The sequence below is a fragment of the Rattus rattus genome, chromosome 10 (genome assembly GCF_011064425.1).
Source record: "Rattus rattus isolate New Zealand chromosome 10, Rrattus_CSIRO_v1, whole genome shotgun sequence".
In the NCBI taxonomy this organism is placed as follows: domain Eukaryota; kingdom Metazoa; phylum Chordata; class Mammalia; order Rodentia; family Muridae; genus Rattus; species Rattus rattus.
In genome coordinates, this window is record NC_046163.1 from 49,837,280 (window position 1) to 49,862,180 (window position 24,901).

Consider the following 24,901-nt stretch of genomic DNA (forward strand, 5'->3'; position numbering starts at 1 on the left):
AGGCTGAATTGAAGACGAAGTGCAGAACAAAGAGCGAAGCAGAGCGAACAGAGAAGAAAGACTTCATTTTCAGCTGAGCTTGCCTTCGTCCCTCCCCGGCATTTATTGGAGTTCCCTGGCCTGGCTCCGACTCTTAGCCAGCCGGTGAAGGGAGATGGCAGAATGATGTTGCTCATGGGACTTTGCTCTGCTCTTTGATTCTGCTGGTGTGGGGCAGGTGTTTTTCTAAGTACACCCGGAGGTGGCAGGTCATTTTAGCCACCAGCCCCACCTCCGGCAAATGAAGCCTTGGTTGGCAAACAGACAGACATTTCAGAGGAAGCCAGGGGCTTCTGGCAAACTGGAAAACAGATACTCTGCCAGAGGCAAACTGCCTGGGGAGGGGCGATGGTTGAGGTAGCAGGGGCAAACCCCCAGCTTCTAGCGAAATGCTGGCAGGGAAAACTGGGAAGGGTCCCAGGTCTCTGGGAGCTCGAGTGCCACACTCAAGGGCTTCAAGAGACCCTGTTGAGCTCTTTCACAGTGTGTCCCACTCCAAATCCATTTCCGCATTTGTAAGGGGAAATGATGTCACCAATTCTGAGACTGAACATCACTTGATACTTAGCACACTTGCAGAGTTGCGATCATGCGGACTCTTGGTGACTTCATTGGTTAGGCACGGAGGGAGGTATTTACTCTGTACTAACATGCTGAGGGTTGGAGGACATGGAATCAACAGGCTCTTAGTAAGGGATTTAGGGAGTCTACGGTAAGTAACTCCGCTGTGTGAAAGCCAACTGATGCCTAACTGGGTATCTTCAGATCAGGGTGCCAGATTAGCATGTAGAAGGACGCCTTGGGATCCTGAAAGATGTATCCCAAAGGGTTTCTGGGAAATGCCTGTAGATGTACTAAAGACATGCGGTATCAACATCTCTGACCGCTGGCTCAAATATCAGTAAGGAAAGGGTATTTAAGTAAAAGTAGCTTAGTGGTGGGGCACAAGCCTAGCCAGAGGGAGGCCCAGGACCCAACAGGAGAAAACGTCAGAGGAAGGGGAGGAGCAGGGAGGGAAGGAGGAAGGGAGGGAAGAAAAATTGAGGATTTTTCTTACTACTGGGGTAGGGCTCTAAATGGGAGTACCCATTGAATGAACTTTTTTTTTAATGATTTGAATGAAGATGGATTGCACTTGTTGAACAAAACAAAACAAACAAACAAACAAAAAATAGGATGGTCCAAACCCATCCTATTTTTCAGTGGTTAAAAAAATGTAAAAGCTCATATTTGGGCTAAATATTAATCAATGAAGTGCAGAGAATAAAGGAAACCCACTTAAGAACTCACATAGGAAAAACAAAACTACACTAAAAAAAAAATCAACGTGAAATGTGCTTGCCAAAAGAGCTGAGGTGACTGCAGGCTGCATGGATGAAAGGGCAGCACCAAACAGCAAGCGTGGTGAGTCACACCCGTCACGCTTGCATGCAGAAGCTGCTGCAGAAAGACTGCCATAAGTTCCAGGTCGGAATGGTTCTGGGCTAGCCTGGGCTACAGCGTTTCAAAATGGAAACCAAAATAAAACCAAGTTAAACCTTTTAGAAAAGAGCTGAGTTTAAAAAGAGGAAAACTTTTTTCTCTATGTTCTACCCTATCTTCAAACTGGGGCTTTTCTAGGAAAAAAAAAAACTAAAAACCAAACATAAAATAAAAATTTAGAGCAATGGAGCATCTGGAAAACCACACGGTCTGAGGAAGATAGGAAAGTGGAGGAAGAACTGGGACCTGGTCTGACAATGAGGTGCTTTAGAAAGTGTTACTTCCTATCACTAAGGGAAATGAGTTTTCCTCCGTGGGAACCCTCCTTGCCATATTCTATCTAGGGCCATAGGGCTGAACATTTAAAAGATACTTTAGCGAGAAACAGAAAAGACTCCTGGTCTCAAGGACAGTTAAAAGGACCATAACCATATTCAAAGAGAAGAGGGAGGGGTGACATCAGAAAGCTTCACTTTCCCAATGATCTCTCATCAGGAATTCAATACTTGTTCCAGAAACTCACTGCAGATTTGTTTTTCTATTGGTTACTTATAGCTGAAGAGGAAACAAGGAAACTGCCTATCTGGCTATGAGTAGCCAAATAAAGCCTAGATCAATTATGATTAGGCCACCATACCAATACCTTAGCAATAATAGATAAGGAGAAGAGTTTGGTTCCTTGATTACATGATTGAGCAGCTCAATGGCTGACTTCTATGGCTGGTGGGGTGGGGGTGGGGGTGGGGGGAACATATATTTGATTAGGTTGTTGCTAGTAGGAGCCTCTGGTGCTCCAGTCCAATGCACCCTAGTGGATACAAAGATGATGTTGATGAAGGTAATGGGGACTACATCTAGTTGGACTGCTTGTAGCTCCCATTCATTCAAACAATATTCGTTGAGTGGCTACTGTACTTGTAGTGGTTTGAATGAGAATGCTCACCACCACCACCTCCATCACCACCACCTCCATCACCACCACCATCACCATGAGCTCCAGTATTTGAATTTTGATCCAAAGTTAGAGGAACTGTTTGGGAAGGATTAGAAGGTGTGGCCTTATTGGAGAAAGTGGCATGTCGTTAGGGAGTGGGTTTGGAGGTTCAAAATCCCTATGCCAGGTTCTCTCTCTCTCTCTCTCTCTCTGCCTGCAAACCAGGATGTGTAAGCTCTTAGCTGCTGCTCCAGCACCATGCCTGCTATGCTCCCCTCCATAATGGTCATGGACTTTACCACCCTCTGGAACCGTGAGCCCCAGTCAGATGCTTTCTTTTATGAGTTGCCTTGATCATGGAGTTTTGTCATGGCCATGGGAAAGTAACTAAAGCAGAGCTCTAGGCCCTAATGGAACTCTGAGGATGTGACAGTGGGCAAGGTCAGCCACAGTCCCTGCCCTGTGACCTCAGGCAAGACAGGCATGACAATATAAATCCCCAACAACCAGTCCTGGAGGAGCACATACACCACAGAGGAACTACCCAGGAGCTGGAGTCAGGGAATGCTTTCCTGACAGGTGATTACACTCCGAAATGGGAATGTAAAAATTAAAGCTCCTTCTGCCCAGAAGTGCCTCCAGCTCTTTCTGTCATCTTGATCTATCTATGTGTTGAAATTTCCTCACTGTGGTAGCCATCTTCAGTCTTGCCCTCCATGAAATCCTTACTGGCTTTCTGCTAGACATGACTTGCTTCTCTTTTTTAAAAATTAATTAATCGGGGTTGGGGATTTAGCTCAGTGGTAGAGCGCTTGCCTAGGAAGCTCAAGGCCCTGGGTTCTGTCCCCAGCTCCGAAAAAAAGAACCAAAAAAAAAATTAATTAATCTATTTTATGTATATGAGTAGACTGTAACTGTCTTCAGACACACCAGAAGAGAGCATTGGATCCCACACAGATGGTTGTGAGCCACCATATGGTTGCTGGGATTTGAACTCAGGACCCGTGGAAGAGCAGTCAGTGCTCTTAACCACTGAGCCATCTCCCCAGCCCCATGACTTGCTTCTTTAAGCTATGCAGGATTTGGTTCTACGCTGCCTCGGGTCCCCGTGCTTCTTTGTAGCACGTCCCTGTTTATGTTCTTCCATTGCAAGGCCATCCTGTTTTTCCACCTAGCTGCCTGACCATCGCTTTGGGTTTAGACAGCCCTCAACATTTTTAAATGGACTTGAAAACTACATTTATAGCACTAACCACCCCCCATCTACTTTTGTAGAAGATTTGATAGTGTTCTCTCCATAAACTTTTTTCTTTTTAAGAAGATAGTAATACTTCTTATTATTAGGGTCAAGGGTGTGTCTCAGTGTCCGAAAGCTTGTCTAGGGTCCTGGAGACCCTGAGTTGTATCCCTGTCACTGAAATAATAATTATAGTAATAATAAATGAGAACATTATACTTCTGTCATCTAGCATATCTAAGCTGGAGTCTGCTTCTGCTTGATTTACTAGTTGAGTGATTCCAATCTCTTTGCTCCGCATCGGGAACAAAGTTCCCGATTGAGTTCGGATTTCTCAAGGAGGTAGAATACCTTTTAGGTCTTTGACTTTGAGGGGATTGATATTGACATCCCAAGACCAAGTTCTCAGCCCGAAGGAGATTTATTTGCCCCAGAGGAACAAATGGCAGGGAATAAGAGTCAAAGACAGGAGAGAGAGGATGAGGGTGAAGGGGAAAGGAACAAGGAAGAAGCGAAGAGATCTCTGTTCGGACCCAGAGGATGCATCTTGAATCTCTGACAGAATGTGTTGGTGTTGGATGGATTTTTAAAATGAGGAGAGTGGCTACAGGTTTCTGCCACTCTGCTTGTCCTGGTGATTTCCCAGAACTAAACGCCTGCCACAAGGAACACCTCTGGATGGAGGTCCGCCTCTGGATGGAGAGGAGAAAGACACATAGGCCCATAGGCAAATGGCAGCTCGTAAGGTAAAGGGGAAAACCCCGTGTTAGGATGAGGAGTTTAATTTTGATTGCACAGATTAATTAGGGCTTTTAATTGCTGCACTTTTGTAGTTAGCCTCAGGGGAGGAAGTGGTTCTAGATCTTGGTGGCTAGCTTTAGGAATGTAATCTAACGGTTTTTAACAAGGACGATGGACTAGGAGAAGGATAAGGCTCGCCCAAGCCGAGCTTCACATGCTCAGGTTAGCTACAGCCCCTCAGGATTGACCTAGCTCTGCTGAGTATTCTCAGAGTGGCAATTGTCCTGGAAGGCGCAATGCTCTTTGCGAAAGTGACACTGTTAATCTTCATAGCAGGCATATTCAGGGACACCAATTAGAGAGCACAATAACGACCACAAATATATACTCTTTAGAGATTATCTAGCCTGTTCATTCTGTCCCAAACCACGGAGATTGTAAGAGGTGTTCCCTGTGGCAGGCGTTTAGTTCTGGGAAATCACCAGGACAAGCAGAGTGGCAGAAACCTGTAACCACTCTCCGCATTTTAAAAATGTATCCAACTCCACCACATTCTGTCAGAGATTCAAGATGCATCCTCTGGGTTGAGGTATTATCAGTTTCTAAGGTTGTGACAGACATGAGGACTACAGTTATTCCTAAGTTCGAAGCTACTCTCACTCCGGATGGAGTGAAGTCGGGGGTCCGGAGTACAAAAACCAAACAAACCAAAAACATATCAAAAGGAGAGATCACGTTCCTCCGCTGTCCCGGTTGCACTCCAGGGGTCAGTCAGGGCTCCGCCGGGGCTCGGGTGTGAAGAAAACTCGAGAAAAGGCACACGAAGTCCTTCTCAGGTCAGCATCTACAGTCAGATACAAGGCCAGCAGCGCCCTTCCCACGCCAGCCGGCGCCTGCTGAGCGCAGCGGCCGAACCCTGGAGGAGGCGGGGTCCCCGGGCGTGGAGCCCGACTCTGTGCGCTTCCCGGTCCTCCTCCTCCGCGCCGTCACTGGCTGCATCTTTCTGCCCCGGCACAATAGAGGCTCCGCCCTCCCTCCACGCCAGCCCCGCGGCGCCCTGGGCCAGCAACCCTCCCTCGTCTTGTGCTCTGTGGCCACTGTCCGTCTTGCGTCCAGTCCCCGTGTGTCCCGGGCTTCCCGGCGCCAGTCTTCCACCTGAGCTCACCCTACGGCTCGCCCTCGGCAAGCCGGCGCCCTCCTCCGCTCCCCCAGTCACCTCTTTCTTGTGACCTCTCTGCACAGTCTAGGCTGCTGGGGTCTGGGAGGAGATGTTCAGGGTCTCTGGGGAGCACAGTCCTGCTCCACTCAGCCACACCCAGCCTTAGACGGTTCTCTGAGCGGCTACTCTTCCGGACTCGGGTGAAGACGCCTTCCAGCCTGTCTTTGCTGAGATCCCCCCCCCCAACCCAAGGTGGTCTCTGTAGGGACTAAGGTCCCTATTGCTGCATCTCTCATGGCCTATCCTCTGCCATTGGTTCTCTGCTTTGCTCTGGTGGTGGCACGGGTCTGGGGGTCCAGTACACCTCCCACAGGGACAAGTGAGCCCCCCGATGTGCAAACAGTGGCGCCCACGGAGGATGACGTTCTGCAAAACGAGGCGGACAACCAGGAGAACGTTTTATCTCAGGTAGGATGAGGAATCTCATGCCCACCCAGCTTACCTTGGGGGACCGCAAGGACCTGAGGCTACTCCTGATGAAGTGTTTGCGAGCAGCTGTTTTTCTCTGTATTTTTAGTGAAAAGGATGTTTACTTTTAGTTTATCACATTATATTGCTTGTTTGGTGTTGGACGGGCTTTCTTGTAGACCAGGCTGGCTTCCAAGCTCACTGTGTAGTTGAGGCCAGCCTTGAACTTCTGGTCTCTCTTACCTCCGCTTCTCAAAAGTGGAGATTCTACTGCACTGACTTTAGTTTTGTGGCGCTGTGATAAGGTATTGTGTTAAAAGTAAGGACATGGGTCCTGCTCTCACAACAGCCGAGTGTTTCAGGCTTACTAAGGCAAGAGAAAGGAAAGGAAGATTCCATACACTTGTTGAGAAGAAAGATGTGTGTGCCTGTGTGTGTGCATGTGTGTTTGTTGATGTAATGGTTGTGAAAAGTCCCTCTTGCCTACGAGACTGCCTGTCAGAATTGGAATGTGTAAACAGGAGGCAGATGGCATACGCCGTGGGAGATGTTTTATAACCCCAGACGAGCCATTCGGACAGAGGCATGGGGTGAAGGCAGAATGTGTGATGCCTAGGAGGGGGACCCCAGGACAGAGGGACTTGTGTAAGACCTGGTGTACCAGGAGTGGGGTGTTAGTGCAGATCCACACAGTTGCGGCTGATTCTCTCTGGGGGCCAAGTGACCCAGGACATCGATGAGTGCTGTAGCGTGTCCATTGATGATCGAACTCAGAACTCAGAACACTCTGATAGTCCTCTCAGAGATGAGGAGCGGAAGCCAAAACTGAAAGGGAGTGCCTGGCTTCCATCACTCTGCAGCCTGCTTCTTGGGACTGTAAGGGGCGCTTCTCACGCCTATGTGGCATTCCTACTCTCCAGAGCTGGGGGGCTGATGTACAGTGGGTGACTCCTTGGTCCTCAGGATGAGTAATGTCAGAGAAAGGATGCTGAGCGAGTTGCCTGTGCCTCCTCTAGGCCCTCAGTCTGAGTCCTTTCTCTCCCGAGAGGGAACTGTCAGCCCTACTTTGGGGTTGATCAAACCGCTTGTTTCTTCTTTTAATAATTATGCTAACATATGCCCTATGCCCACCCATAACCTCACACTGACCCTTAAATCGAAAAGACTTAAAAATTCCTCCCACTGGGACTCTGGAAAACCATAAACAAAAGCTTGCCTGAAACCGGAACCCCCTGAAGGGAAGGGACCCACCCAGGGATCTCTGAGCAGGATTGCAGGGGAATCTAGGCAGTTTCAGAAAGGAGACCGGGGACGATTTACTGTCAACGTGGGGAGACTGGCTGCTTACGTCACCCTGAACTACCTACACCTCCTGCTTCCACTGGTGGAGTCTATATTTCAAAACAATCCTAAAGCAAACATTAGCTTTAGAAGAAACCCAACCGTTTCAAGGAAAACATTACATGCCTTCTTCCCGCAGACAGCATCCTAAGGAACATTTGCAGGCTCCAAGCCTACCCACCCACTGCCATCATTAGTCAAACGAAGGAACCCCTCTGACTGGTTAGGATGGGAGCTTGGCTTTGGGGATATAATACCTAATAGAGATGAGTTGATGGGGCTTACGGGGCAGGACGGGGTGGGGTGGGGGGTACTTTTCTCCCAGGGTAGGAACAGCAGAAAGCCCGCAGAGGAGCCTGGGAGGAGCATGTACCCAGAAGGAAATGTTTAACATTGTAGGAGCAGCAAGCACAGCTAGTTTTGTTCTGGTTTTGGCCTGGGGTTTTGATTCGGGAGCCAAAGGAACTCTTAGACTACATAAAGGTTACAGACTCCTGGACCTGTTTTCTTTCTGTCTCTACCCGCTCTCTTTCTGTCAATCTAATCCATCCTCGAAGGCTCACATCAAATTCCACCTCCTCCGAGAAGTCTTCCCTAGTTCCTAGGTGGAGCCTCAGCTCTCAACACAAGTGCTATCCCAGCTCTTCAGGGGCACGTAGCATTGTCTAGTCTGGGTGGCCTATTTACAGTGGTCTCCTTGGGAACAGGCTCTCTGCCTGGCCACCGCTACCAATTAGTGTATTTTGCACTGATGTGAAGAGGTACTCCCTAAGTGCTGAATGAATGAATGAATGAATGAGTGAGAAACCTTTAGTCCTCATAGTCAAAGACCAGTTTTCTGATCCCTCCTTCAACTCTGTCTCTATTTCTAATGTGAACCTGGATTGGAGCCGAGGGACAGAGCTATGGAAAGAACGAGGTTTGGTTCTTGTTGTCCTTTCTTTTGTTTTGCTTTGTTTTTTTCTAATTTTAATGCTAAAAGGTTAAGGCCCTGCTGTGAAATACACATCTTTTCAAGGCCTTCCTGCTAGCAGAACCCTGAGCACACTGGAGAAAATGTCTGTGTCAGCGACTTGTGAGCTATGACTTGTTCTCTCCACGGCTCAGGGCTGAAGACTCTGGCTAGGGCAGCACATCTGACAAGATGACAAGCCCCGCTTCCTTGAGGAGCATGTGTGTGCAGACCTCCAGCTCAGTCTCTCTCTCTGTGTCTAGCTGCTGGGAGACTATGACAAGGTCAAGGCTGTGTCTGAGGGCTCTGACTGTCAGTGCAAGTGTGTGGTGAGACCGCTGGGCCGAGATGCGTGCCAGAGGATCAACGAGGGGGCTTCCAGGAAGGAAGACTTCTACACTGTGGAAACCATCACCTCAGGCTCGTCCTGTAAATGTGCTTGTGTTGCCCCTCCCTCTGCCGTCAATCCCTGTGAGGGAGACTTCAGGCTCCAGAAGCTTCGGGAGGCTGATAGCCGGGATTTGAAGGTAGGTTCTAATAAGAGGTGGTTCCTGGGGTGGGAGGGTACCTCGGGGACCTAGGAAACTACAGACCCATAGCTGGGCATAGAAAGCCTTTGAAGAGGGTCAGGCCTGGCCCCTGGAGACTTTGGTGTGGATCTGAGGCTGAGCTAACAAAGTCAGTGAGAGAAGGGTTGGGGGGGAGCACATTATGCCCTATGCCAGAGGAACCAGAGAGGCCAGGCCTAGGAGGAGCTGCCAGGACCATCTGGCTAAAAGAACTAAGTGTTCTCCAGGAAAATCACTGTCACAACTTACTGTCAGTCTACCGTGTACATAGAAGCTGTAAGACTCAAGAGCAATGGACGAGCCCTTTGGTCCTGGCTCTGGTCAGGTCTTTACACTGCTCCTGGGCTTGCATTCTGTAGAGTGGGGGTGGGGGGTTTAGGACTATGTGGGCAGCCCCATGGTCAGGCGAGGGCTTCAGTTGCCCCTGGGCTAACTCTTTCCACTTGTGTGCTCAGACTGACTTGTATTCCAGTTCTGGCTCCAGGGTCTTCCTTTGTTTCTCTGAGCCCGGTCTGAGGACATTGAGGGATGGTACCCAGGAGAGACAGATATGGCTTCCACTGGTACCCACAATGGCAGTCGATGATTGCTCTTTAAGCAGAGGAGTGTTGAAAAGAACGAGGAATGTCCCAGGTTTGGCCATGTAAACTCAAAGTGGCACTTCTGTAGAACCTACTTTCTGAGCCCAGAGCTACAGTCAATTCAGTTCCAGGGCTGGAATCTGGGAGATTCCTAGGACCACACCAGGCAAAATGTCAATTTAGGAATCAGAAAAATCGTGATTAGTCCACATTAGCCAGCAGTGGGATCCCTGGGGTGAAAGGAGACCTTCTGAATGTTGAGTGTTTCCGTGGGGAGTTCCTCACTCGGAAGCAAAGCAAGGAGACGACTGGAAAACAGAAATGACAAAGGCATGGCCCAGCGTCTCCCAGGCACCATTCTTTGGTAGGAAGGCTCTCTTCCATGTCTCGCCTGCACTTTAGTCTGAGCTCTGCCAACTCTGGGTGCTTCCAGAGCCTAGATTATCAGGGGGAAGTAGCATTTGGAAGAGACAAGAAGGCTGCGTGCCCTGGGGCAGGTTACCACCTCAAACTCTGGCCACTGGGCTGGTTATGTTCCAGGATCTGCTTAGGTTGTTTTTGTACTGAGAAGACTGTGGGAGCCTTTCAGGGCCTTTAGTCCAGGATAAAGTTAAGGGTTTCAGAAGCATGCCCTCAAGCATCTGCAGCCACTATGCTGAGTGTTATGGGTCTGTTAGCAGAAAGTCTGATACAGATCTTCAGAGAACAGAGGTGAAAAGGCCCCAAAGGAGCTCAGAGACTGGTAAGAAAGGCTGACCTGTTTTGTTACAGACACAAATAGCCCGTGAAAGTAGCTAGACCTCGGGTTCACTTGTTCATGGAAGGCCATCTAATTCTTATTTTGAAGGCAGAATATCACAACTGGGGCCTGTCTAAGTTCTTCCTTTCACAGATGTGCTTCTGAGGGTACCTCTCAATTCCTGGCTGGTGGATCCCTGTAGAGCCTCCGGCGTGGACATCTAAAAGGAAACTTCCTCCCTGGGGCTCTGTTGGGCCTAGCCCTGAACTAACTAACCCTCTGTTCTTGCTTCTCAGCTTTCTACAATTATAGACATGCTGGAAGGTGCTTTCTACGGCCTGGATCTCCTCAAGCTGCATTCCGTTACCACTAAACTCGTGGGGCGCGTGGATAAACTCGAGGAGGTAAGGAAGATTCCAGTCTTCCTCTCTCTTTTTTTTTTCCAATCAAGTCCCCAAAGGATATAATACTGTTCTATTCCTTACTCAGTCCTACTGGGAGAAGTCCATGATGCTACTGACTGGCATCTAGCTCTTGTGGCCAAACAGTTGCTCCTTCAAGCACAAATCTGTGTGACATCAGTTTTGCAGTGCTACTCTAAGTCAGTCCCTAACACTGTGATCCTTTACCACAGTTCCTCACGGTGTGGTGATGCCCAACCACAAAGTTATTTTCGTTGCTACTTCCTAACTGTAATTTCGCTACTGTTAGGAATCATAATATAAGTATCTGATATCTAGGATATCTGATGTATGACCCCCGTGAAAGGGTTGTTTGTCGCTCACCCCCAAAGGGGTTGAGACCACAGGTTGAGAACCACTGCTTTAAGTGATGGATGTAATCATGCAAGGACCGCAAACATCGCGATATTCCCCATGGAATACATAGGTTTTGAGGGTCCCATCATGGCGAGTCTGAGGCTCTCTGCTGAAGGATTGACAGAATGTGAGGAAGAAAGGATCTCTAACTTGTGCAGAAAGAACAGCAGACTCGGGTTGGCAGAGTGAGTGAGTCTGTTTACCCCTACCAAGTGGCTCTACTCCACCCCGTTCATGATATCCTGCCCCCTTTATATGATTGTCCAGGGGACAAAAGGCAAAGTGGCCATGGTGGAATGACTTCAGAACTTGTTAAATTGAATGCCGCATCTGGATTATGACCAAAGAGAGATGAAGATAAACATTCCCACAATGCACTGCTGGGAATGCTGGTCCAGAGAAGACAGCCACAGCATTTATGATTAGTAGCTCACATTCCCTTCATTCTGAAAAGACATACTCAGAGGGGCCCATGAGACTGAGAGATAGCTTAGTGCGTAAAGGTGCTTGATGCCGGCCTCTTTATCTAATCCCTGGGACCCACACAGTGAAACAGACTTCCTTCCTCAAGGGGGCCTCTGATCTTCACACTGGGGTGTATGCACGCACACACACGCACTCACTCATGCACACCCACACTCACTTATGCACACACACACTCATGCATGCACACGCACTCACACACGTGTGTACACACACACCACACAAACACACACACACACACACACACACACACACACACACACACACACGAGACGAGCCAGGGCGGAAAGAGAGAGTAAGAGTTCTTTTTTTGAAGATTTATTTATTTATTTTATGTATATGAGTATACCATTGCTCTCTTTAGACACACATTACACATTACTTTAGGGTGCACATTACAGATGGTTGTGAGCCACCATGTGGTTGCAGGGAATTGAACTCAGGACCTCTGGAAGAGCAGTCAGTGCTCTTAACCACTGAGCCACGTCTCTCCAGCCCAAGAGAGAGATTTTTAATTCCCTAAAAGCCAGTCATGGTAGCCCATGCCTCTAATCCCATCACTTGGAAAGCAGAGGCAGGGGATCATACATTCAAAGCCCTCTTGAACTCCATAGCGAGACTTGCCTCAAAACGCTTTCCCAAAAAGCTAACCCCCGTTCTCTTTCCACCACCGGCAGGTTTAGACTCTTCCATGCCGGGAAGGGTCTAAGAGAAGAGTCTAAGATTGGGTGACACAGCCACACAGATTACATCATCCCCCTGTACTCTGCCCACTCTCACTAGAGGGACTTCCTGGAGAGGCAAGCTTGTTGATAGCTAGAATGCTCATTATGCTCCAAACAGAATCCATGCAGGAGTGGCACCCTCCTCATTGTGATCGCCTCCTTATTCTTTCAGATGGGTTGGTTCTGAAGAGAGCCAACCGGAGTCCAGAGCTTGGAAGCACTCTGTCCCCAGAGTCCTTTCGAACTGCCCAAATGTGGGATGTCCCTTTAAGGAAACGATTGACGGCCACCTCTTCTACTTTTATTTGACCTTGACAGCCACATAGTTTCCATTCCTTCTAGCAAGCACAGCTTGGGAAAGATAGCTTTGTGTGAGGATTCTAGAGGCCAAGGCCAGATACCCAGCCTCAGAGGAGGCCAGTGGAACGGCCTCTGCAGGACGATCAAGCCCATTCTCTGCTCCCACTGCAGCCGACTCTCCTCTGGCCAAGGTTAGAAATGGGAGGAGTCTGGTGTGGTACAGTGGCCCAGCAGGGTGACACTGAGTCACACTGGGGTTTTGTCTCAAACGTCATAGTGACAAGAGTATCTCTTCAAAGCTCCCGTGTGTAGTAGCCAGCATTGGATCTTTATAATAATCATCCTTGTGTTTACACAGCATTTTACAGTTTTTTTTTTAACATTCCATATACATTTAGTGATTTGTTTCTGGGAGCTGGGCAGGATGTGAGACCTCAGGAAATTCCATGGCTTGCCTGAAATCAAGAAAAAAGAAGCCCAGGGCTGGGTTCTGGTTCAGGCCCTTCTGGTTCTGGTCCAAGGCTCTTTCTAATCACTCTCAGAAGTTCTTTTGAATCCTTGTTGTCTGCCCTGTAGGCATCAGTTTTTCCTAACCAGAGTTGAAAAACAATAGTTCTTCCAAGGGAGTTTCTAGGCAGAACTGCGGCTGTATCTCATGTGCGTGGCGGCCCTACTCTATAGAACTTTCCCTAAGCCAGATGATCTCAGGCGACAGGTCACTTGTGCTGACAGGAGTCTTTTGACCCATGAAGGGAAGCACTGTATCTTAGACTGAAGTGGAATCAGGCAGCCTGTCTGTCTGGGGTATGCAGTAATTGAAAAGGCAGAATGCTGGGGAAATGGAAAAAACACTCCCTCTCTCCAGCCCGGCTCTGTGGGAGGAATGGAAGTAAAACTCTGATCTCACTCCTTGCAGAATCTTGAGTCCCAAGGGGATCTCTCTGGAGGTCAGAAAGACTAAAGGAGGTCAGGTTGGAGGGGCTGTCCTCTCAGAGTAAGGTGGCTGCTCGGCTGTGCGAGTGGGCACTAGGTGTGCACATCTGTCTCGGGCATAGAGGAGAAGGCAGGCATGGAAACTTCATTTGCAGATGAAAGAGGAAGGACCAAGAGAGAAGTGAGCCCTGGTTCAGAGCCTCCTCGCTTTCTGTGAAATCCTCCCTGGCAGCTCTGCCTGAGGGCTGAGTTTAACCTTTTATTTCAAGTGATGGAAAAGACACGTGCTTAGGAAACAGCACATTAGTGAGCATACAGCTTGACAACTTACTGTAAGGAGAACTTCCGAGGAAGCACCATCCACTGAAGACACACCCATGACCCCCCACGCTGTCCCAGGCTCACCCCCAGAGAAGCCTGATCATCTTCCTCGTCTTCTTTCTCATTTAAAAACATTTTTAAAAGATTTATTTATTCCATTTTTACGAGTTTGAGTGTTTGCCGCCATGAATGTATACATACCACATGCCTGCACCGTACCCAGGGAGGTCAGAAGAGGGCATCAGATCCCCTTGAACTAGAGTTACAGATGGTTGTGAGCCACAGTGTGGGTGCTGGGAACTGAAACCCTGTCCTCTGCATCTTAGCCATGGAGCCGTCGCTCCAGCCCCCTCCTTGATTCTGCATAGGTTTCTTCTCTGTGGATGAGTCCTCAAGTACGATAGTTTCATCTGTGTTCAAATTTCGATTATATAGAATCCTACAGAACATGTGTGTCTTCATGAATGTTCATACATGTTGAGCTGCCGTCACTCAACTTCACATTTCTAATATGTAACTAGTGGTTTTTGTGTCTTATGATTTATTCCTGTGTCCTGCTTAACTAGATGGATATAATCCAGTTTTTCTATTCATTTGGCGATGATAAACGTGATTTATTTCCAGATTCATATTCAGAATAGCCCACTAACACCACTGTGTATGAATAGCCCAGGAACACTGCTGTGTATGAACAGCCTTGCACATATAAACTGGCACATGCTTGCTTGAATTTTTAATGTTTTTTTAAAAGATTTATTTATTTATTTTATGTACATGAGTACACTGTCACTGTCTTCAGACACACCAGAAGAGGGCATTGGATCCCATTACAGATGGTTGCGAGCCACCATGTGGTTGCTGGGAATTGAACTCAGGACCTTTGGAAGAGCAGTCAGTGCTCTTAACTGCTAAGCCATCATCTCTCCAGCCCTTGCTTGCAGTTTTTATGGCACAAGACAAATAATGGAGTGAGTGGCTCATTAGTTATCTTAGACCAGTGGTTCTCAACCTTTCTAATGCTGCAACCCTTTAATACAGTTCCTCAATCATAAAATATTTCATTGCTACTTCATAACTGTAATTTTGCCACTCTTATGAATCATAATGTAAATATCTAAGATGTGGGATGTCTGATGTGCAACCCAAGGGGTTGTGACCCACAGGTTGAGAACTGCTGTCTCAGACTTTAAGGTAGTATTGTCAAACTGGCTTTCTCAAGTGAGTACAAGTTTGTACTGCCTCAGGCAGATATGAACCTTCACCAGCACTTGAGAATATTAGGCTTTCTAATTTGGGGAAGGGGAAATACATTGTAGTAAAACCATCTGAGCCACAAACACGTTTCCTATTCGCTTTGGGGAGGCCTAAAACATGTACTCTGCTTTTAAAACCAGTCCAGAAAGAAGATAGAGCCAAACATCTTCAACATGGCAGACTCGTGCCGTCCTGCTTCTGCCAATGGCTGGGGAGGGGAGGAGAATTCAGAGACTGTGATGGGGGAGTTGGGTTTGAAGGGTAGCTAGACACAATGCATATATGCCAGGAGAGATGGGAATTGGAAGTTCAGGAGGGAAACCTATAGCTTCCAAAGACAACAACGCACCCCGTTCATTTCATACAGACCTGGGCGGCACTGATTAAATGTAAGCAAAGATTTTCATCCTGAACTACAGGTGTACCAAGGACACAGAGACTTGCAGGCTGTCTAAGCCTGAAAATGGGTTCTCAAGGCTCAGGATTCAAAGCATAGGCTGTAACACCTAGTACAGCATCCTGCTTCCAGGATCATCAGACCTTCTCACAGGCAGAGAACACAGTGGAAGGAAGATGGTTGAGAGAACCAGCTCTATTGTGGAGGCTCTTAAGGATAAGATTTCCACAAAATATGCAAATCTCCGTGGAGCCCCCACCACATAAGGGCAGAACGCCTGTCAATGTTTTTGTATGAGTATTTAGATGTGCCTGTCTGTGACTGTATATATACATTTCTATATGTGTGACTACATAGCCCATGCTTGTGAAAACACACCATGAAAGCTGGGCTCACTTGTAATCCCAGCCTCTAGGTGCTGTTGGTGGGAAGGCCAAGAATTCAGGGTAATTCCTTGCTATAGGGAGCTCAAGGCCAGCCTAGTTGAACCAAGACACCATCTCAAACAACAGCAAAGAAGCAAAACCAAACACATGCACGCCTACATGCTTTTGAAGCACAGTTTCTGTTGCCGAGCCCTCTGATCCTCTTGGTGGGTGGCTTTTCCTTTGACCTTGTGCACAGACAAGCATTTGGGGGTTGGGGGGAATGTATGTCAGTGGAGCATCTTCTCAAGATACTAGTGCTCCCGAGGAAGATTAAAAGTCTCTGATAGGTTTTCCAGGCTCAGAGCTAGCCCCCTTCCTAGAATACCCTGGCTCAGGCATTGTTGAGCTTCTCCTCGAAACCTGAACGTCCATTGGCTTCGCTGTATCTGGCTCAGAAGGCAACATCAGAGGAGCATTCCTTACTCGGGGGATATATATTTGCACTAACCAATTGGAAAATGTCATTCTCACCTGTGCAAAGCTGGCAGTGAGTTAGAGGAACTGTTGCTTTCCAAGTGACCCTCTCGCCTTGCCTCCCACCCATTGAAACATCCCAAGTGCTCACTCCCCTGATCAAAACTGCCTCTTCAGACAGGCTCACCCAGTCTTTTCTCCCTGGTGGCTTCCTTAAGTGGCCTTGGAGGAGAAGGTCTTCAGCAGAGTGCATTCTGAAAAGGCAGAGAGTCAGCGATGTTTCCAATATACCTCTCAGCTTTCCTTAATCCAATTTACATCTTAAAACGAGTTCAAGGCAACGTATCACCTCCCCTGGGGTTATATATGCTTCAAATCTAATTTGCTACTGTGGAATGCAAACTTTGCTTTTTGGCTAAAGGTATAGGAGTCAGCCTTTCATCTCTTGGCTTAGGGACAGCACATGGCTGCCAGGTTATCAGAGAGTGTATGGCTTGGTTTTGGGGGGTGTCTGAGGTTTCTGACTAACATAGAAACTCATCCCCAGGATCTGGGACTTATCCGATCTGACTCCCTTTCCAAGTTTGGGATCTCCTAAGGGCAGCTGGGTAGTCGTGTTCTTTGTTCCCCACTCCTGGCTCAGCGGCACCTGATACTCCCAAGATGCTCGGCAGCTGTTTAGTTGGGGGAGGATTTAGAGCAGCAGCCGGTGGCTCCCTTACCCCATGTCTGCCTGCTCCACCAGCTGTGGTCAGAGGGCTTGGGCCACAGCCTCTCCGTCCTGCCATCAGGAGCATCAGCTGCTCCCAGCTGCTCTTTCCACTCACCCCAGCTTTCTTAGTAAGAGCTGGGAGACAGCTGTCAGCTGGGGTGGCTGTCCCTGGCCATCTGCTCTGAGTTGTATCCGAGCCTTAGAGGGGGAGGAGACAGTAGACCCCTTCACTGCTGCAAGGCTACTTCAAGCTTGCCATCAGTACCCGAGCCCGGTGTGCACCTAGCCATATCTTCCAGGTAGCCTGCTGCATGAGTTGGGAGCAAAGTTCGGCCTCCATGCAGTCTGGCCCCGCTGCCTCCTACAAGCATCTTATGTAGCCCAGGGTTCTTTTGTCCCTCCCTGCCTCGGCCATACCAACCATAGCTCTTCTTTCCTTTCACATCTGCTTCTATGACTGTAAGGGCCACTGAGCGTCACCTATGCATCTCCAGGCCTGATTCACCCCAAGCACTAAGCCCCACACAACCTGTAGCAAACCTGGGTGGGATGAATGCCTTCATTCTTTCTCCAATTGGCCTGGAGAGGTTTCACTGGTGGCTTAGTTATATAACCCAGCTGGGAACTCCAGAGCCTTTCTCCAGGCATCCTCTTCTTGCTTCTGGTTAAGAAAAACAAAACCATAGAGAGCGTTCTACTGCCGTTCTCCCTGACCCTAACAGTCTTGTCACAAGCAAGGCATCGATGGTACCTTCTGTCTCTACCTACCATACTCACCCACCAATAGCTATGAAAGTTCAGGGTGGAGTGTGCACCCCGAGGACACTCTTTCCCCCATGCCCATCGCTGTGCAGAGTTGGCTTCATTGGCTTCTACACCTCCCCAAAGTGTTTGCTGACCGACTGCTGAGCTGTATGCTCATGAACGCCCATGCTGAGCCCACTTCCACCTCTGTGTTGTTTTTGCATTGCCCGGGGACTCTGCCCAATGCACATGCTCCCTCCCTCTGCTCTTTGTACCGCTAGCCACAACTAGCACTGGTACCTTTACCCAATTGATCACATGGGCTCGCTCTTAGCCTATCGTCCGCCACGGCTAACTGCACTAGCACATGGCGCGTCTCGAGTGCACACTCCCAGTTCCCCAGCTCTGCCTCGTCTAGGGACTCATAGTCAAGCGTCCAGCTCTTTAATTGTGATCAGCCCTTTATCCCAGCCCTCTGGGATGCCTGCTCTTCCAGTTCCCTCCCCACCCTCCACGCCAGGATCCTTGGCAGGGACCATGTACTGTGCTGGCTCAGACCAGACAGGCACCCTTCTTGCTGTCTTCAGTGCTCTTTCCGAGAAGAAAGTTGTATACATCGTAAATGTCATGGTCACCGCCGGTCCCAGAGGGAAAGAGCTCAAGGCATGAGATCATGCAGTTCACTTATTCGCCAGGGTAGGATCCTAAGCACTCTGAGTGGGTGATTGCCATGCCCACCTCCAAGAAGTGCCCCACAAAGGGCCCTTAGTGTGAGGAGAGCAGAGCCTGAGGAAGGGCCAGCAGCCATGTTTGGGAGGTGACTGAGTGGAGGTAGCCACAAAGGGGCAGCTGCTGCTCCTGCCCTGAGGACATCAGCTGGCTCAGCCCAACAGACTGATGGGGGTGGGGTGGGGAGGGTGATGCCACCTCCAGTCTACTGTTTATTCAGGCGGCCAAGAGGCTTTGCTGTTCCCACGAGGGACATTAACTATACAGCTCCTCTGGGTTTTCGGAGCTAGCCTGCCTCAAACCCTCCTCTGTGGAAATCTCAAATAATGGCCCTGCTGAAGTCAGAAAGGGGATTGGAGACTATAAATCAGTGGGCAGCAAACCCCTAGGACATCGGTAGGCAGGAGGGAGGAGTTGCACCTGTGGGCTTCTGGGACCGCCCAAAGAGCATTGCGCTGGAAGCCCATGCTCAGGGGTGTTCAGAAGACAGAGGGTCTGCTTTTCACACAATAAAGATACTCAAACCCGCAGCCACACCATCCAAGATATTAGCGCTTTGGGTGGAGTTCTGGGGCCGAGAACACAACTCAGTACCCCGGGAGTGTTGTCCCTGCCCTCTGTGAGGGTCACTACTGGCCTCTGTTATGTTACATTATGTCTGCCCAATCCTTTTCTCTGGTCATGTTTTCTCATTGTTTGATCTGTTGCTTTCTTTCCTCTCACTGAAGGTGATCTTCCCCAGGGTGGGTTCCTCACTGGTCTTGCTCAGTAAGCCGCCTCACGGCCCTCAGCATCCATGCACTGACAAGGACATTCCACAGCTGGCCTCTGCACTGCTGCCTCTCTTAGGCTAAGAAGCTCTGGACGGGACAGCTGCTCTATGCTGGCTCATATGGATTCCAGAGACCAGGAACTTTTCCACTCTCACCCAGGATGACCCTGCTGATACGAACAGCTTCCTTTCCACTTCCGTTCACTCATTCTCGAGCTACTGTGAGCTTCTTTTTAAGGCAACTTTCCTCAAACTCCCAGGTAGACTCAACCCACATGGAGATCTTGGGAAAATGCAGGTTCTTATTCTGCAGGTCTGGGGAAGGCCCCGGGGATTTGCATTTTTTGACAAGTTCCTGCCTGCTGCTGATGGTGCCGGTCTCTTGTCCATACTTTGAGTAGCGGGGATCTGGGGAGTCCACTGTCCTGAGTTGCTCAGAAGAGGCATGAATGTAAGAGCTCTTGTGCATCCGAAAGTTAACTGTAAGGATGGATGCTGTGGCTTAAGTGCTTGGTACTGCCGAGGGCTGGCTGCCCTGGCTGGTACCTGGAGTGGTCCAGTAAGTGAACGTTGGGAGCAAAGGCCAGCAGACTGATGATAAGTCAGCTCTGCCACTTCTCACTTATTATTAAGTGAGTGTGTGTCATAAGTGTGTGCATGCCGCAGCATATGTGTAGAAGGCAACCTTGTGGCCTTGGTTCTCTCCTTCCGACTTTGTGTGGGTTCTGAGAATTGAACTTATGTCCCCAGGCTTTTGGAACAACTCAGGCCATCTTTTTTTTTTTTTTTTTTCTATTTTTCAGAGCTGGGGACCGAACCCAGGACCTTGTGCTTGCTAGGCAAGCGCTCTACCACTGAGCTAAATCCCCAACCCCAACTCAGGCCATCTTACTAGCCCTCTGGCAGTGTTTTTTAAAATGACAGTTACCAAGTCTCATCCTTACTGCAGGCCTCAGGAGCCTTACTGTAATGTGAAAGGTTAAGCCTGAATGGTGGGGTCCACTCCAAGGACGATGCTACCAACAACGGCCTAGTGTTTTCCTTAGGCATTCAGATGTATTCAGTCCTCATAATCAGGCATAGGGAATGTCCCAGCACTGTCAGCTTTTTATGAATGGGAAATGCATATGGAGGGATTTGCCTAATGATTTGCCTAAGATCACAGAGCTCGGTATAGCTGCAGTGAGGCCCGAGTTGGACACCCTCTTCCTTAACCTATGGTTTAACCATTGTGCCTCTGAAAGCTTGTCAGGAAAGACCACACACACTCACTCAGGGGGAGGTCCCCAAACAAGACCCTTTGTCACAGACTGTAGCTTCCACCGCCGATTCTGTGCAATTTAGAGAGTCTGACGTGGGCTAAGCCCTGGAGAACACGGTGAGCCATTTGAAGGCTCAAGATGAAATGGCCCTAGAGTGCTGTGCTGACCATTTTGGAGTCTGGAAATTTTAACTGGGCTCTCCTGGTCATCCCGCATAGGAGCCCTGGAGCCACAGTGTCTGGATGTCACCAACTTCTTGGATAGAGGAACATCACCTTGCCTCTGAGCCACCCAGGCCCCTTCTAGGACATTAGTAGCACTGTTATCAGGCTTCAGGCCTGTGCCTGGAAATGTCTGAGCTTTGGCACTTCTGTATCTGGTAAAAGGTGGAGAGCAAATCCAACTTCTCTTTTACTTGGTTTCTTTCTCTACTAACCTCACCAACTTCAAAAACAGGGCCCAAAGGTGAACACGTCCGACATCTAAGTTTCATTGATCGTGCATGCGTGTGGCTGTGGAACTGGGTGTTGAACCAAGGACCTCGCACACGGTGGGCAAGTGTTCTACACAGGCTGCATCCTCAGAACTTTTCATGTCTTTTTATTTTGACAGTAAGTTGCCACGGCTGGCCTTTAGTCTGCTCTGAATCCTAGGCTAGCCTTGAGCTTGCTCAGTATCCCAGGCTAGCCTCAAGCCTGTAGTCTTTTTGTTGCAGCCTTCTTTTTCATGATTATTAAATTTATTTATTTATTCTCTTTACAACCCAATATCAGCCCTTCCTCTTCTCCCAGTACCCCATCACGCAAGCTCACCCCTCCATTCTCCTCTTCTCTTTTGAGAAGGGAAAGTCCCCCTCTGGGTGTCAAACACCTCCCCCTCCCATGGCACATCAAGTCCATAAATAAATAAATAAATAAATAAATAAATAAATAAATAAATACATTTAATAATAATGAAAAAGAAGGCTGCAACAAAAGACTACAAGCTTGAGGCTAGCCTGGGATACTGAGCGCATCCTCTCCCACTGAGGCCAGACAAGGCTGTCCCTTTAGGGGCTCGGGATCTACAGGCAGGCAGGCAACAGACTTAGGGACAGTCCCTGCTCCAGTTGTTTCGGGGACCCACTTGAATACCAAGTTGCTCACCTGTTACATCTGTGCAAAGGAACCAGGTCCAGCCTGTGCTCACTCTTTGGTTGGTGACTGTCTCTGAGAGCCCCAAGGGTCCAGGGTAGTTGACTCTGTTGGTCTTCCCATGGAGTTCCTGTTCTCTCTGTTGCTGCAGCATTCTGTGGAGCTGGGGCTGTAGGCCTGAGCCACCAGCCCTGGTTATACACAACATTTGATTGTATTTATTTTCAGAGCTGAAGATGGAGCCCGGGGCTTTGTGAAAGATGGACAAGGCTTCTACAACCTCTGGGCTACATCCTCAACATTGCCTTAACGATTTTTTTTATTTATTTATTTATTTATTTATTTATTTATTTATTTATTTATTTATTATTTATGCATGAGGACATACACAGACAGGCAACTCTCACGCACGCACTCCCACACACGTGCACGTCTCAGCATGCGTGTGGAGGACAGAGGACAACTTAACAGTGGTTGTTTTTCTGCCTCCACCGTGTCCAGGAATTGAACCCAGATCACCAGCAAGCACCATTTTTGGCCGAGCTATGCTGCTAACTCCACGACATGACGCTTTAAAGGGTTTTACTTCTATTACTTCTGTCAGTGTGTCTGTGTGTGGGTGCGTACACGCGAATGTGGGAATCCAAAGAGGGTGGCGGCGGTAGATCCCCGTGGAGTTGTAGTTACAGGGAGTTCTGCGCCTCAGAATAACACGGAATACAAGTAGCCCCATGTGGGTGCTGGAACCTGAACTCAGGTTCTCTGCAGCAGCCCCGGTAGAACATTGTAGATATTCATGGAACCCTAGTGTAGGACTCTATGAAGTCACTTTCTCTGAAACTAACTACAGTTCAGCAGGACTCTCTGTAACTCAGATCCCACCTACACTGTCCGCAGCTCTGCCCCTGCCTTCCACAGTCCCCTTGCCTGGATGTTCTGACCGTCCTCTCAGGCATGCAGAGTCTCAGCAACAGTGTCTCTCCTCCATGACAACAGCCAGCCCCCTGAGACGAGGACTCCAGGGGCACTCGGAGCCTTTCCTGCCCCCTCTGTGCCAGCTGACCAAGATGTGGCTTTGACTCTTCCTGGTGTGAATCAGGGGTAGAGGCTGGCAGCTGCCAGCGTGGGGTCACTTCAGGCAGCTGTGAAACGTGCAGACAGGAAAGTTTGAGGTCAGCCTATCCATTTTCTATGGGTGATCCAAGGGGGCAGGGATGAAGCGTTGGTGCCCATAGAAAAGCAAAGTAAGTACAGTATTTAAAATCACTCCCATACCCTTCCTCTCTACGCCGGACGACTGATTCACTTGAGTGAGTGAACGGAATCGTGGGCATCGTTCTTCATCACTTGGCAGGAACACCATATACAAATAACCAAAAAGAGCTGGGTACCCTGGCCATGGCAGTGGTATTAGAAATGAAGCTATGGTAGCCTGGGTATTTCTAGCACTTGGGTCTGGAAACACTGCCTGAGTGCCTGTCACTGGTTGCCAGTACAGGGCTAGGCATAAGTATGGGCCCCGATTTTTCATTGGCTCCAGCCTCTGAGACATCCCCAGGTCCGTGTATCACCCACTCTAAGCTCATTCCCACGTCTTACCTCCATTCTCTGATCCATCTCCATCTGGGGCTGCAAATCTCCATGCTCCAAGCCATCCCACCTCTGAATAGCTCAAAGTTGCTAGTTACCTACTGTCTGTCTTCAAAACATTTTAATGTTCACCCTTCTTCAAAAACTGTTTCCTTCTCAGGAAGTCTCTAAAAACCTCACCAAGGAGAATGAGCAAATCAAAGAGGATGTGGAAGAAATCCGAACGGAGCTGAACAAGCGAGGCAAGGAGAACTGCTCTGACAACATCCTAGGGAACATGCCAGACATCCGCTCAGCCCTGCAGAGGGATGCGGCCGCAGCCTACGCCCACCCAGAGGTACGGCCCCAACTCGCCAGGGCATCTCCTTGGCCTGGAAGTGGGAGATCAGCTTGAGGAAGAGCTGAAGAGGATTCATGACTGAATCCTTCCTCATCCAGGGTCTCACCTCTGTGTAACAGCTCCATAGGTGTGATGGGTAGGACTTGGCCCAGTTTCACTCAACATGGACTGCTAGAGAAATTCAGTAAGGGCGGAAGCTGGTACTCAAATCTGGGTCTTCTAAGCCTTGGTACTGTTCTCATGATATCCCGTGCTTCTCACTTGAGCATCCCTTACAGGAGGACATACATGCTCCTACCTGGGACCATCTACATTTGCATCTCTCTTAGCATCATTATTAACACCACACTTTTTCTCTCTTGGAAATGCCTCAGCTTGCAGACAATAAATGATATGGTCCCCCTGTTTATAAGGGACTTATTTATACATGTTCATCACTGTCTGGTTATCACTGAAGTTCTGGAAAGCAGGCCAGACACAGGTCAGTAACCCATCTTACCGATAGATGGGTATAGATCCTGGATCAGCTGGAGAGTAGCACAGAGCTTTTCAACCCCTGTTCCTTCCACCCACTTGTGTCCCTACCACAATGCTAGCCCTGTATGTAATGGCTAATATAGTTTTGGGTAATGCCACAGACCTGCTTGCATAAAAATATCTCTTCATTTGGTGACCTTCTCCTAAAAATTACTAGCTGGGCTTGGTGGTACACATCTTTAAGCCCAGCACTTGGGAGGCAGAGGCAATTAGATCTGTGTGAGTTTGAGGCTGGTGTGGTTTACATAGTGAGTTCCAGCACAGACAGGACTATGTGATGATGGGGTGGTGGTGGTGGTGATGATGATGATGAAGATGAAGATAAAAATCTTCTATGTGGTTAAATATGTTTCCATGCACTATAGGGGGACAGCAACATTTCTGAGACCAGCCTCACTTTCACTGTCCTCTGGGTCTGTAGTGGATGGCAGAACTGAGACGCAGTGGTGTCCTGGGTAATTGTGCTGGGTGTGTGTTGGGCAGAGCCTGGGTTAGTTAGAGACTGATCTGCATTCTGTGATGTATAAAAGGTTGGGAAGTATGTTTCTTCTGCTTTCTGTTACTGTGACAAATTACCTGAGATAATCAACCAAAAAAGAGGAATGGTCAAAAGACTTGATTTCAGAAGTTTTAGCTCATTGTCACTGCTTTGGGTGGGGAGCATGTGGTACAGTTCTGCCAGTCTCCCCAGGGCATGGCAAAGCAAAGGAGGAGAAGGGGCTAGGGCCCTATGTCCTAACTTCTCCCACTAAACCCCATGTTTTAAA

General features: G+C 48.7%; 1 protein-coding gene across 1 annotated transcript in view; it reads left to right on the plus strand.

Annotated features, from left to right (window-relative positions):
• The first annotated feature begins 5,538 nt into the window (after nucleotides 1-5,538).
• Olfml2b (olfactomedin like 2B) overlaps nucleotides 5,539-24,901 on the plus strand; it is a 37,175-nt gene continuing 17,812 nt past the window's right edge. The window contains exons 1-4 of the mRNA XM_032915480.1: nucleotides 5,539-6,060; nucleotides 8,617-8,880; nucleotides 10,539-10,646; nucleotides 23,418-23,594. Coding sequence (XP_032771371.1) covers nucleotides 5,887-6,060; nucleotides 8,617-8,880; nucleotides 10,539-10,646; nucleotides 23,418-23,594 — 723 coding nt within the window. The 5' untranslated portion in view covers nucleotides 5,539-5,886. The remainder of the gene's footprint in view (nucleotides 6,061-8,616; nucleotides 8,881-10,538; nucleotides 10,647-23,417; nucleotides 23,595-24,901) is intronic.